The following is a 12,500-nucleotide window of genomic DNA, read 5'->3' as shown; positions in this document are numbered from 1 at the left end:
TATCCGCGGACTCCGCGGATGAGACCGCAAACCGCGCATCTCTAACGTCTAATCTCTTTAGTGAATGAACTAAATAATATTATTTGATATTTTACGGTAATGTGTTAATAATTTCACTCATAAGTCGCTCCTGAGTATAAGTCGCACCCCCGGCCAAACTATGAAAAAAACTGCGACTTATGGTCCGAAAAATACGGTAGTTACTAGGGCTGCGAATCTTTGGGTGTCCCACGATTCGATTCAATATCGATTATTGGGGTCGCAAGTCGATTATAAATCGATTTTTTCGATTCAACGAGATTCTTGATTCAAAAATTATATATTTCCGATTCAAAACGATTCTGTATTCATTCAATACATAGGATTTCAGCAGGATCTACCCCAGTCTGCTGACATGCTAGCATAGTAGTATATATATTTTTAAAAGCTTTTATATTTGTAAAGTACAGTGTTTTATCAACTGATTGCAATAATGTAAATTTGTTTTAACTATTAAACAAACTAAAAACATGACTTGTTTTAACTTTGTGAAAATATTGGACACAGTGTGTTGTCAAGCTTATGAGATGCGATGCAAGTGTAAGCCACTGTGACACTATTGTTCTTTTTTTTATTTTTTATAAATGTCTAATGATAATGTCAATGAGTGATTTTTAATCACTGCTATGCTGAAATTATAACTAATATTGATACTGTTGTTGATAATATTCATTTTTGTTTCACTACTTTAGGTTTGTTCTGTGTCGTGTTTGTGTCTCCTCAATTGCTCTGTTTATTGCAGTTCCGAGTGTTGCTGGGTCAGGTTTAGTTTTGGAATTGGATTGCATTGTTATGGTATTGCTGTGTATTGTCTTGTTGGATTGATTAAAAAAAAAAAAAAAAAATAGATTTAAAAACAAAAAAGAGAATCGATTCTGAATTGCACAACGTGAGAAAGAATCGCAATTCAAATTCGAATCGATTTTTTCCCACACCCCCAGGTTTTGTTATCAGTGTTCCTAAAAATAAATATACGCCCAGACACATTTTTTTCTCTAAATGTGGCCACCCCGAGTCAAAATAATTGCCCAGGCCTGCCTTAAACGAATAATTATTTAGCCAAAGCCCCGTTTCAGCCACACTGAACCATTGTTTAAGGTCCCTCTCCTCGGACTATTTTTTACACGGTTAAAAGCGACGTGTGTTTCTTTGCTTTGTATGGACTCATTGATCGTTTACAAACTGATGCCAGAAAGAACGCGCCACAGCCAGCTTCATGATAAAGCGGTTTCGTAACTCGGAGCTAACCACTGGAAATATGGAGGCGATATAACATAATTGGGAAATCACACATGAATACCTTAAGACAGGGTTAGGGAATCTGGTGCTCTAGATCCAGATGTGGCTCTTTTGATGACTGCATCTGGCTCTCTGATAAATAAATCTCAGCTGACATTGCTTAACACGATAAGTAATGAATAATTCTGCCGATAATCACAGTCTTAAAAATAACGTACAAAATAAAACATCCTCATGCATTTTAATCCATCCATCTGTTTCTACCGCACCTTTTCAAGAAGTCGCATTAAAGGTAAGAAGTATTTTATTTATTATTGGTTAGCTTCAGGAAAACAATGTTATTGAAAAGAATATGAGACTTGTCATACTCGAAACATGTTGGTCTTGATTAAAAATGCACGCATTTAGTTGTATTCAGTCTTAAAAAATATTACTGTACATTTCGAACTATAAATCGCAGTTTTTTTATACTCAGGAGCGACTTATGTGTGAAATTATTAACACATTGCCGTAAAATATCAAATAATATCATTTAGTTCATTCACATAAGAGACTAGACCAGGAGTCGGCAACCTAAAATGTTGAAAGAGCCATATTGGACCAAAATTACAAAAACAAATATGTCTGGAGCCGCAAAAAAATTAAAAGCCATATTACATACAGATAGTGTGTCATGAGATATAAATTGAATTAAGAGGACTTAAAGGAAACCATATGAGCTCAAATATGGCTACAAATGAGGCATAATGATGCAACATGTGCATATAGCTCACCTAAATAGCATGTTAGCATCGATTAGCTTGCAAATATGTCTGATTAGCACTCCACACAAGTCAATAACATCAACAAAACTCACCTATGTGCATTCATGCACAACGTTAAAAGTTTGGTGGACAAAATGAGACAGAAAAAGAAGTGGCATAAAACATGTCTTAGAAAGTCGGAGAAAGTTATGCATGTAAACAAACTACGGGTGAGTTCAAGGACCGCCAAAAATAGTAGGACAAAACGTCGCTCGCCAAATTCTCGAATCAGTGAAGCATGTTTAATATAAACAGTGTGCTTTATAACAATTAGGGAGGTTTGTGTCATGTTTGTCCTCCTACAGAAACCATATTAAAACAAAAAATATATTTTTAAATATTTTTTTCCCCTCATCTTTTTCCATTTTTCAGATATTTTTGAAAAAGCTCCAGAGAGCCTCTAGGGCGGCGCTAAAGAGCCGCATGCGGCTCCAGAGCCGCGTGTTCCCGACCCTCCGACTAGACGTATAATATTTCATGGGATTTATCGATTAACAGTAACAGATTGTTTGATAAACGTATAGCATGTTCTATATGTTATAGTTATTTGAATGACTCTTACCATAATATGTAACCTTAACATACCAGGCACCTTCTCAGTTGGTTATTTATGCGTCATATAACGTACACTTATTCAGCCTGTTGTTTACTATTCTTTATTTTTTTTAAATTGCCTTTCAAATGTCTATTCTTGGTGTTGGGTTTCAGCAAAAAATATCCTCAAAAAATGCGACTTATACTCCAGTGCGACTTATATATGTTTTTTCCCTTCTTTATTATGCATTTAGTTGGGAAAGGGCATGTTCACCACTGTGTTACATCACCTTTTCTTTCAACAACACTCAATAAACGTTTAGGAACTGAGGAAAATACAGTATATGGCTCTCACGGAAATACATTTAAAATATTTGGCTTTCATGGCTCTCTCAGCCAAAAAGGCTTCCGACCCCTGCTCGTGAATGACAAACCTGACACAAACCTTCCTAATTGTTAGAAATCCCACTGTTTTACATTAAACATGCTTCACTGATGAGAGTATTTGGAAGTCCTTGAACGCGCCATAGTTCGTTTACATGTACAACTTTCCTTGACACTGCCACAGAAAGACGTGTTTTATGCCACTCCTTTTATGTCTCTATTTGTCCATCAAATGTTTTGTGCTGTGCGTGAATGAAGTGAAGTGAAGTGAATTATATTTATATAGCGCTTTTTCTCTAATGACTCAAAGCGCTTTACATAGTGAAACCCAATATCTAATTTGCGCATTTAAACCAGTGTGGGTGGCACTGGGAGCAAGTGGGTAAAGTGTCTTGCCCAAGGACACAACGGCAGTGACTAGGATGGCGGAAGCGGGGATCGAACCTGCAACCCTCAAGTTGCTGGCACGGCCGCTCTACCAACCGAGCTATACCGCCCCGCTACGCTGCAATCACACGACCAGTAGGAACAACAAGTAGAAAATGACATTGACACGACAGGAGGGACAGGTAGCAACAACAATAATCCAGCCCAGACTGGATGGGAAGGCAGGTTAGAATATGAATGGGCTGATTGACACCAGGTGTGGCCAGGTGTCAATCAGCCACAGCTGAGGGGAAACAGCGCTTAGGGAGAAACACAGGAAACAGACAAAATAAGAGCACTGACAGGAAATATTACACACACACAGAGGAAACAAAGACAAATGCAGAAGAAAAAACTAAAACATAACCAAACTGTCAGGGACGAACCTCACAAAAGTACTGTAACTTTTCTTACTAAATGTATTCTTTCTTTCTATTTTGGGAGAAAAAAAATACATTTAATGGCAAATTATATTAACTTAAATATTGACTAATTATGCAATAATATATGATCAAACACTCCAACAAAATGTTTTGATTATAAATAAATTCTACTAATAATATTGTTTTAAAAGCAGATTATCCATCAAATTGTGCAATGTAAAAATAGAAATAGTGGTAAAAAGTGACATTTATTATGGTTTTTACAGCATTTTTCTCTAAATGAAAAAAACAGGACTTTTTTTTACTGTAATAAACTGCACAAAGTTAAGTTTTGTTGATATCATTGACTCGTGTGGAGTGCTTATCAGGCATATTTGGTCACTGCACGAGCGCAAGCTAATCGATGCTAACATGCTATTTAGGCCAGCTACATATTGCATCATTATCCCTTATTTGTAGGTATATTTGAGCTCATTTAATTTCCTTTACTTATGTCCTCTGGGTATTTAATTTATATTTGCATGTCTCACGAGTCATGACACATTATCTGTATGTAATATTGGCTGCATTTCTCATAGTTGTTTGTGTACCATAGCAAAGGTCACCGAACTTGCAAAAATTGGAATAAATCAATTAGAAGATGACAACCTGCCGTTTCCATAAACTTGGACACACACATCTATACCTTTTGTCATTCTAAGCCAGTAATTTCCAGGATTTAATACACCCGTTTTACTAATGTTTTCCAATGTTGTCAGAATGTGTAGAATAAATATTACATTTCCACATCTCTGTCAACGAAGATTTGCATCAGACTGCGACATATAGTAATTTTGATAGTAGGCTATTATAGCTAATATAGACACTTAAATCATGTGTTGTCTTCATTATAACACTTATATAAGGATTTACATATTTTGCGGCTCCTGACCGATTGTTTTGTTGTATTTTTGGTCCAATATGGCTCTTTCAACGTTTTGGGTTGCCGACCCCTGCCTTAAGAGAAAGCGATTGCAGCTATTTGGGATACGACACTTCTCAGACGGCAGGAGGACTTTCCGATGTCCTGGTCAGCTGGTATTCTACTTAGCGAAAAACTTTGTCCATTTGTCGAAGGAGAAAAAACGAGAATGGGAGCTCCAGTGGATGTGATAAAAAAGGTAGGGTTTGCTTTGTATTACCTCGCCTTCAAGGAAAACTATGAATGGTTTTGGACTGGCAAAGCAGACTGGATCAGTTATTGTCCGCCATGTATGTCGCGGACTTAACGTCTAGGTCCAGACTGTATAAATTCATCAAAAATGGACAATGAAGGTGAAGGCAAGCGAGTGAGTGTCCTGACTAGATATCATCTTTAGCGCCGCCCTAGTGGCTCTCTGGAGCTTTTTCCCAAATGTATGAAAAATGGAAAAAGATGACGGGAAAAAAAATGTAAAAAAATATATTTTTTGTTTTAATATGGTTTCTGTAGGAGGACAAACATGACACAAACCTCCCTAATTGTTATAAAGCAAGCTGTTTAATAAACATGCTTCACTGATTCGAGAATTTGGCGAGCGACTTTTTGTCCTACTAATTTTGGCTGTCCTTGAACTCACCGTAGTTTGTTTACATGTATAACTTTCTCCGACTTTCTAAGACATGTTTTATGCCACTTCTTTTTCTGTCTCATTTTGTCCACCAAACTTTTAACGTTGTGCATGAATGCACAAAGGTGAGTTTTGTTGATGTTATTGACTTGTGTGGAGTGCTAATCAGACATATTTGGTCACTGCATGACTGCAAGCTAATCGATGCTAACATGCTATTTAGGCGAGCTATATGTACATATGGTGTTTATTAAAGATTTGCGCACTGGATTCCAGTTCATTTAAATACCACAACACTGGATATCGTTCAGATAAGTTACATTTAAGAACTTGCACACAAAGCAACAACGGAGGGGACTATGACGAGCGCATTTTCCGGGCATGCGTACTAGTTCGCGTTGCGGAGGGAGACAGGGTTCTTAAAACGGTTGTGTATGGACACGGATAAGGTTAAGAGGGATTTACCCTGGATAACCTTATCCGGCTTAGTGAAAATGGGGGCCTTAGAGAGCTCACTTTCTTCCTCCAAATTGACAAGGTGGCATCTGCTCTGCTCGCCGTGCTTTAGGAAGGTGTTCAATCTGGAATGAACAGATGAGAGATTACACATTAAAAAGTAGCCATCAGCTATGTCATCAAATTATTATATGTATAAACATTTTTTTTTAACCATTCACCCTTTTTAAAGGGGAATCTCCGTGGTCTTCGTCCTTTAATTCTTCCAGGAGCGCATCAATGTCCTCAGTGATGTTGCCTGTCTGATCTCCATGTGTGCTCTCCTTGCTTGTGCCGCGTCTGCTGGCAAAAATAAGAAATTTTTTTCACTTGTACAAATATGTACTTGACAGTAGGTTTTTTTGACATGAACAAATATGTTATGTACTCCATTTACAGACAAACGTAGTGTCAATAACGTTGGGAAATATCCATAAGCTAGCACGGTGTTTTTCAACCACTGATGTACCGTCAGATATTGTTTGGTGTGCCGTGAAAGATTATGTAATTTCCCCTAATTGGGTAGAAAAATTTTTTTTTCAAACCAGTAATTATGTTGTTGAGTGTCTGTGCTGTCTAGAGATTGGCAGAGTAACGTGTAATACTCTTCCATATTAGTAGGTGGCAGCAGGTAGCTAATTACTTTGTAGATGTAGGGAACGTGGTTTGTCATGATCACAATATGCGGGAGGCAGCGTGCAGGTAAAAAAGGTATCTAATGCTTAAACCAAAATAAAAACAAAAGGCAAGTGCCGCTAAGAAAAGGCATTGAAGCTTAGGGAAGGCTATGCAAAACGAGGCTGAAACTGAACTGGCTGCAAAGTAAACAAAACCAGAATGCTGGACGACAGCAAAAACTTACAGCGTGTGGAGCAGCAGACGGCGTCCACAAAGTACATCCGTACATGACATGACAATCAACAACAAAATAGCAGCGCAAGACAAGAATAAAAAAAACATACAGGAAAACACCAAAAGACTCCAAATAAGTCACGGCGTGATGTGACAAGTCATGATAGTACACCTACTTTGAGACAGGCGTTATAGTGATGCATAGTTGGTTTTGGTTTGAATTCATTTGCAAAAATTGCCAGAACGACTTTTTACTGTCAACATCGGCTGTTTTATTGTTTGTTTTCTGCTGGTGGTCTGCCTCCAGATTTTTTCAATGAAAAAAATGTGCCTTGGCTCAAAAAAAGGTTGAAAAACAATGTGCTATACGACACACAAACGTAGTGTTGTTGATCCGTGTCATTAACGTCAGGAGATATCCATTAGCTAGCGCTGTGTTTTTCAACCACTGCGCCGCGGCACACTGGTGTACCGTGAGATATAGTCTGATGTGCTGTGGGAGATTATGTAATTTCCCGTAATTGGCTTGAAAATATTTTTTGCAAACCAGGAATTATAATCCGCAAATGTGCCGTTGTTGAGTGTCTGTGCTGTCTGGAGATCGGCAGAGTAACCGTGTAATACTCTTCCATATCACTAGGTGTCTACCATGAATTGATTAACGTGGACCCTGACTTAAACAAGTTGAAAAACGTATTCGGGTGTTACCATTTAGTGGTCAATTGTACGGAATATGTACTGTACTGTGCAATCTACTAATTAAAAAGTATCTATCAATCAAAGTCAGCAGGTAGTTAATTGCTTTGTAGAAGTCGGGAACGTGGTTTGTCGTGATCACAATATTCAGACGACAGCGGGAGGCAACGTGCAGGTAAAAAATAATCTAATGCTTGAACCAAAAGTAAACAAAAGGCCAGTGCCGCTAAGAAAAGGCATTGAAGCTTAGGGAAGGCTTTGCTGAAACTGAACTGGCTGCAAAGTAAACAAAACCAGAATGCTGGACGACAGCAAAGACTTACAGCGTGTGGCGCAGCAGACGGTGTCCACAAATTACATTTATACATGACATGGCAATCAACAACAAAATAGCAGCGCAAGACGAAAATTTAAATAAAACACACGGGAAAACACCAAAAAACGCCAAATAAGTCACGGCATGATGTGACAAGGCATGATAGTACACCTACTTTGAGATAGGAGCTATAGTGATGCATAGTTGGTTATGGTTTAAATTATTATACAAAAATTGCGAGAACGACCTTTTACTGTCAATATCGGCTGTTTCATTGTTTAATGTTTTCTGCTGGTGATGTGCATAGAGGTTTTTATATTAAAATAATGTGCCTTGGCTCAGAAAAAGGTTGAAAAACACTGAATTATACGACACACAAACGTATTATTGTTGACGTCAGGAGATATCCATTAGCTAGCACAACTAGCCATGTTAGCTTAGTTTACCCAACTTGTCCTGCTCGCACTTTCTGTCCTTTTCGGAGCCCACGGGTCTGTCAGCTGTGACGGAAACGTTGTGACAAAACTTTTTTTCCACTTCGTCTAACAAGACGTCGAGGTCGTCGCCGTCCATGGCGGAGTATTCCGCCTGTTAGACGTCTGCTTTTGTAGCTTTAACGCTAATGGCTAGGCAGCCATTACAACATTTGTCGTTGCTAAGGAACGCTTATTTCAAACGGAAATGCGAATTTGTGACCTTCAAAGTAAAAGCGGATATTAGAGACTGGACATTTTAACTGACAATACATAATAATAATATTGATAATAATAATAATTATAATGGATTTTATTTGTAAAAAGCACTTTACATTAAGCAAACAACCTCAAAGTGCTACAGTTTATTAAACAATAAATACATAAAAAGATAATAAAAATAGATACAAATAAAAACTAGAACAGCCTAATAGCCAGAACTAGCATGCATAAATCTAAAAAAATCGCTTTTTTTTCTTCTTTTTTTTAAAAGAAGGGCTTTAAGCCTTTTTTTTAAATCCTCCACAGTCTGTGACGCTCTCAGGTGGTCAGGGAGAGCGTTCCACAGAGCGGCGGAGCAGAAAGCCCGGTCTCCCATTGTTCGTAGATTTTTCCTTGAGGAGGAGGTTAGCCTGACGGAGGTTAGCCACGACGGGAATGTAATCATTACTTCATCTTGACCTACTTTACTTCGTTAGTCGTGACCTTTTCACTTTGGAAACGGGCATAACTTTTTATTTTGAAAAACCAAAAGTCCATCGTCTTAACCACTCGGCCACAACAACTATTAGCTGGGCTGACATTACAACATTTGTCGTTGCTAAGGAACGCTTATTTCAAACAGAAATGCAAATCCGTGACCTTCAAAGTAAATGCGGAAATTAAAGACAAGAAATAATAATAATAACAATAATAATAATAATAACAATAATAATAATAATAACAATATTAATAATATATTTTATTTGTAAAAAGCACTTTACATTGAGGAAACAACCTCAAAGTGCTACAGTGTACTACAAAAATAAAAATAAAAACATAATACAAATAAATAAAAATAAAAACTAGAACAACCTAATAGCCAGAACTACCACGCATACATCTAAAACAAAAAGGCTTTTTTATTTTACTTTAAAGAAGGATTCTTAGGCCTATTTTAAAAGCATCCACAGTCTGTGGTGCCCTCTAGGGGTCAGGGAGACCGTTCTGCAGACTGGGAGCTGCGGAGCAGAAATACAGTTCTCCCATTGTTTGTAGCTTTGTCTTCGGAGGTTGGAGGAGGTTAGCCACGACGGGAATGTAATCATTGCTTCTTCTCGACCTACTTTACTTTGTTAGTCGTGACCTTTTCACTTTGGAAACGGGCAGAACTTTTTATTTTGAAAAACCAAAAGTCCATCGCCTTAACCACTCAGCCACAACAACTAGTAGCTGGACTGCCATTACAACATTTGTCGTTGCTAAGGAACGCTTATTTCAAACGGAAATGCAAATCCGTGACCTTCAAAATAAATGTTGATATTATTGACTCGGACATTTTAGTAATGATTTATCGATTTTAACTGACAAGACATAATAATAATAATAATCATCGATTTTATTTGTAAAAAGCACTTTACATTGAGCAAACAACCTCAAAGTGCTACAGTGTATTAAAAAATAAATACATAAAAAGATAATGAAAATAAATACAAATAAAAACTACAACAGCCTAATAGCCAGAAATAGCAAGCATAAATCTAGAAAAAGTTTATTTTTTGTTTGTTTGTTTTTTTAAAGAAGGGTTTTTAAGCCCTTTTTAAAAGCATGCACAGTCTGTGATGCCCTCAGGTGGTAAGGGAGATCATTCCACAGACTGGGAGCGGTGGAGCAGAAATACCGTTCTCCCATTGTTCGTAGCTTTGACCTCGGAGGTTGGAGGAGGTTAGCCTGATGGAGGTTAGACACGACGGGAATGTAATCATTACTTCATCTCGACCTACTTTACTTTATTAGTCGTGACCTTTTCACTTTAGAAACGGGCAGAACTTTTTATTTTGAAAAACCAAAAGTCCATCGCCTTAACCACTCGGCCACAACAACTAGTAGCTGGGCTGCCATTACAACATTTGTCGTTGCTAAGGAACGCTTATTTCAAACGGAAATGTGAATCTGTGACCTTTAAAGTAAATGCGGATATTATAGACCCGGACATTTTAGTAATGCTTTATCGATTTTAACTGACAAAATATAATAATATCAATAACAATAGATTTTATTTGTAAAAAGCACTTTACATTGAGCAAACAACCTCAAAGTGTGACAGTGTATAAAATAATAAATACATAAAAATAAAAACTAGAACAGCCTAATAGCCAGAAGTATCACGCATAAATCTGAAAAAGGCTTTTTTTTTTTTTTAAAGATGGGTTTTTAAGCCTTTTTTAAAAGCATCCACAGTCTGTGGCGTCCTCAGGTGGTCAGGGAGATCGTTCCACAAATTGTTCATAGCTTGCTCCTCGGAGATTGGAGTAGGTTAGCCACAGTATGAAACCATTCCTTCATCTCGACCAACTTTACTACGTTAGTCATGACCTTTTCGCTTTGGAAACAGGCAGAACTTTTTATTTTGAAAAACTGAAAGAACTTCAATTTTCAGACAAGAGGTAAGTGTATTTCTTTAAACGCCTGATTAGTGGACTTATTGGTATAAAAAAAAAATGAACATATGAGTAAAGTAGAAATGGGACGATGCTATTTCAAACGGAAATGCAAATCCGTGATAATAAATGTGGGTATTATTGATGTGATGTTATGAGTTAGGGAATATAAAGACTACACTACCAAGCATGCAACAGAAGTGTTGTATGTGCTGTGCTGGCAGCTTGAATGTGGTTTGATTGATAGGTTGTAACTTATATTAGTATATTGCACAGTTCAGTACATATTCCGTACAATTGACCACTAAATGGTAACACCCGAATAAGTTTTTCAACTTGTTTAAGTCAGGGTCCACGTTAATCAAGTCATGGTGGTTATGAACACGCTGTAAACGTTGCATTTATTACAATTCGATAAACAATTTTATAATCTTATAAGAAAGAGGCAGGTGTATTATTGTAAATGCCTGATTAACTTCATTTATTGCTGTAAAAATGAACATATATTTTAAAGTAGAAATGGGACAATGCTGAAGGAGAGAGACAAAAACTAGACGTTGTCGGCAGGATTCGAACCTGCGCGGGGAGACCCCAATGGATTTCTAGTCCATCGCCTTAACCACTCGGCCACGACAACTGCAGAGCATCGTGAATAATAAATTACTTGTCGCCAGGTAACGCGTCTTTCAAATGGAAACGCAAATCTGTGACCTTCAAAGTAAATGTTGATAGTATTGACTAGGGACATTTTTATCGATATTAACTGACAAGACATGACGGCGATGTAATTATTCATCCATCTCGACCTACTTTACTGCTTTAGTCGTAACCTTTTCAGCACGAAGTGTATTTTCATTGGAAACGGGCAACTCTTATTCTGAAAAAAAAATAAAGGAACTTCTATTATAAGATACAAAGAATGTGTATTACCTTAAACGTCTGATTGAATTTACTTATTGCTCTAAAGAAACAATGAGCTTACGAGTAAAATAGAAAGGGACAATGCTGAAAAAAAGACAAAATCATGCGTTGTCGGCAGGATTCGAACCTGCGCGGGGAGACCCCAATGGATTTCTAGTCCATCGCCTTAACCACTCGGCCACGACAACTGGTACCTTTAGCCTTCCAATCTCAGTTCTTACCACCGTAAAAACGTTTTTTTGTTGATGTTGTTGCTGTGTACATAACTTTACACATGACAAAGAAATGTGTAAAAAATAAATATATTTATTATCTGTTTATGTTTTGCAACATATCATTCAAGTATTTTTGGACCAGGGTTGCATTCGTCAAGGGCGATACGAGTATGTCTTTTCGAGAGTGATATTGGTCCACACTTGACTAAACACACATGTGCTTCATGGTGGACTTTCTGGGGGAATATGGAGGACCTAAAGTGGAGATTAACATCAAGTCCTTCTTGTCAAGCGGCGGAAGTGGAGCGTCCAGGGAGATCTTTGGTCTTGTTGTCTTCTTTCTGTCTTGGTGGATCGTCTTAAAACTGCCCTGTGTGTGCGTGTGTATGTGTGTGTGTGAGGGGGAAAGAGGGAACAATTAGTGCAAATTAAAAAAACAGAAACTAGTTTAGCAAGTATCTACTGTAGGGGTGTATCGATATGATATTGAAAATAT

The 12,500-nt window shown here is 37.5% G+C and overlaps 2 protein-coding genes and 2 non-coding genes across 7 annotated transcripts in view; all 4 read right to left on the bottom strand.

Annotated features, from left to right (window-relative positions):
• The window catches only part of cfap418 (cilia and flagella associated protein 418), a 12,379-nt gene extending 3,941 nt beyond the window's left edge, over window positions 1–8,438 (bottom strand). The window contains exons 1-3 of one of the 4 annotated variants that reach the window (XM_061915434.1): window positions 8,208–8,438; window positions 6,075–6,195; window positions 5,914–5,978 (exon numbers count right to left, since the gene is read on the bottom strand). In XM_061915434.1, the coding sequence (XP_061771418.1) occupies window positions 5,914–5,978; window positions 6,075–6,195; window positions 8,208–8,329 (308 nt within the window). In that variant the 5' untranslated portion in view covers window positions 8,330–8,438. The remainder of the gene's footprint in view (window positions 1–5,913; window positions 5,979–6,074; window positions 6,196–8,207) is intronic. The other 3 variants (XM_061915436.1, XM_061915437.1, XM_061915435.1) reach the window with 3 other exon arrangements.
• Window positions 8,439–11,423: 2,985 nt separating this feature from the next.
• On the bottom strand, window positions 11,424–11,505 carry trnas-aga (transfer RNA serine (anticodon AGA)). The gene has a single exon. It is a non-coding gene; the product is annotated as a tRNA-Ser (tRNA).
• Window positions 11,506–11,895: 390 nt separating this feature from the next.
• On the bottom strand, window positions 11,896–11,977 carry trnas-aga (transfer RNA serine (anticodon AGA)). The gene has a single exon. It is a non-coding gene; the product is annotated as a tRNA-Ser (tRNA).
• A 98-nt stretch (window positions 11,978–12,075) lies between these two features.
• cd83 (CD83 molecule) overlaps window positions 12,076–12,500 on the bottom strand; it is an 18,141-nt gene continuing 17,716 nt past the window's right edge. Inside the window, exon 5 of the mRNA XM_061915433.1 lies at window positions 12,076–12,374. Within this exon, the coding sequence (XP_061771417.1) occupies window positions 12,210–12,374 (165 nt within the window). The 3' untranslated portion in view covers window positions 12,076–12,209. The remainder of the gene's footprint in view (window positions 12,375–12,500) is intronic.

Source organism: Nerophis ophidion, linkage group LG11 (genome assembly GCF_033978795.1).
Source record: "Nerophis ophidion isolate RoL-2023_Sa linkage group LG11, RoL_Noph_v1.0, whole genome shotgun sequence".
Taxonomy (NCBI): Eukaryota; Metazoa; Chordata; class Actinopteri; order Syngnathiformes; family Syngnathidae; genus Nerophis; species Nerophis ophidion.
The sequence above is the reverse complement of the archived record's forward strand: the minus strand, read 5'-3'. Positions and strand labels throughout refer to the sequence as shown.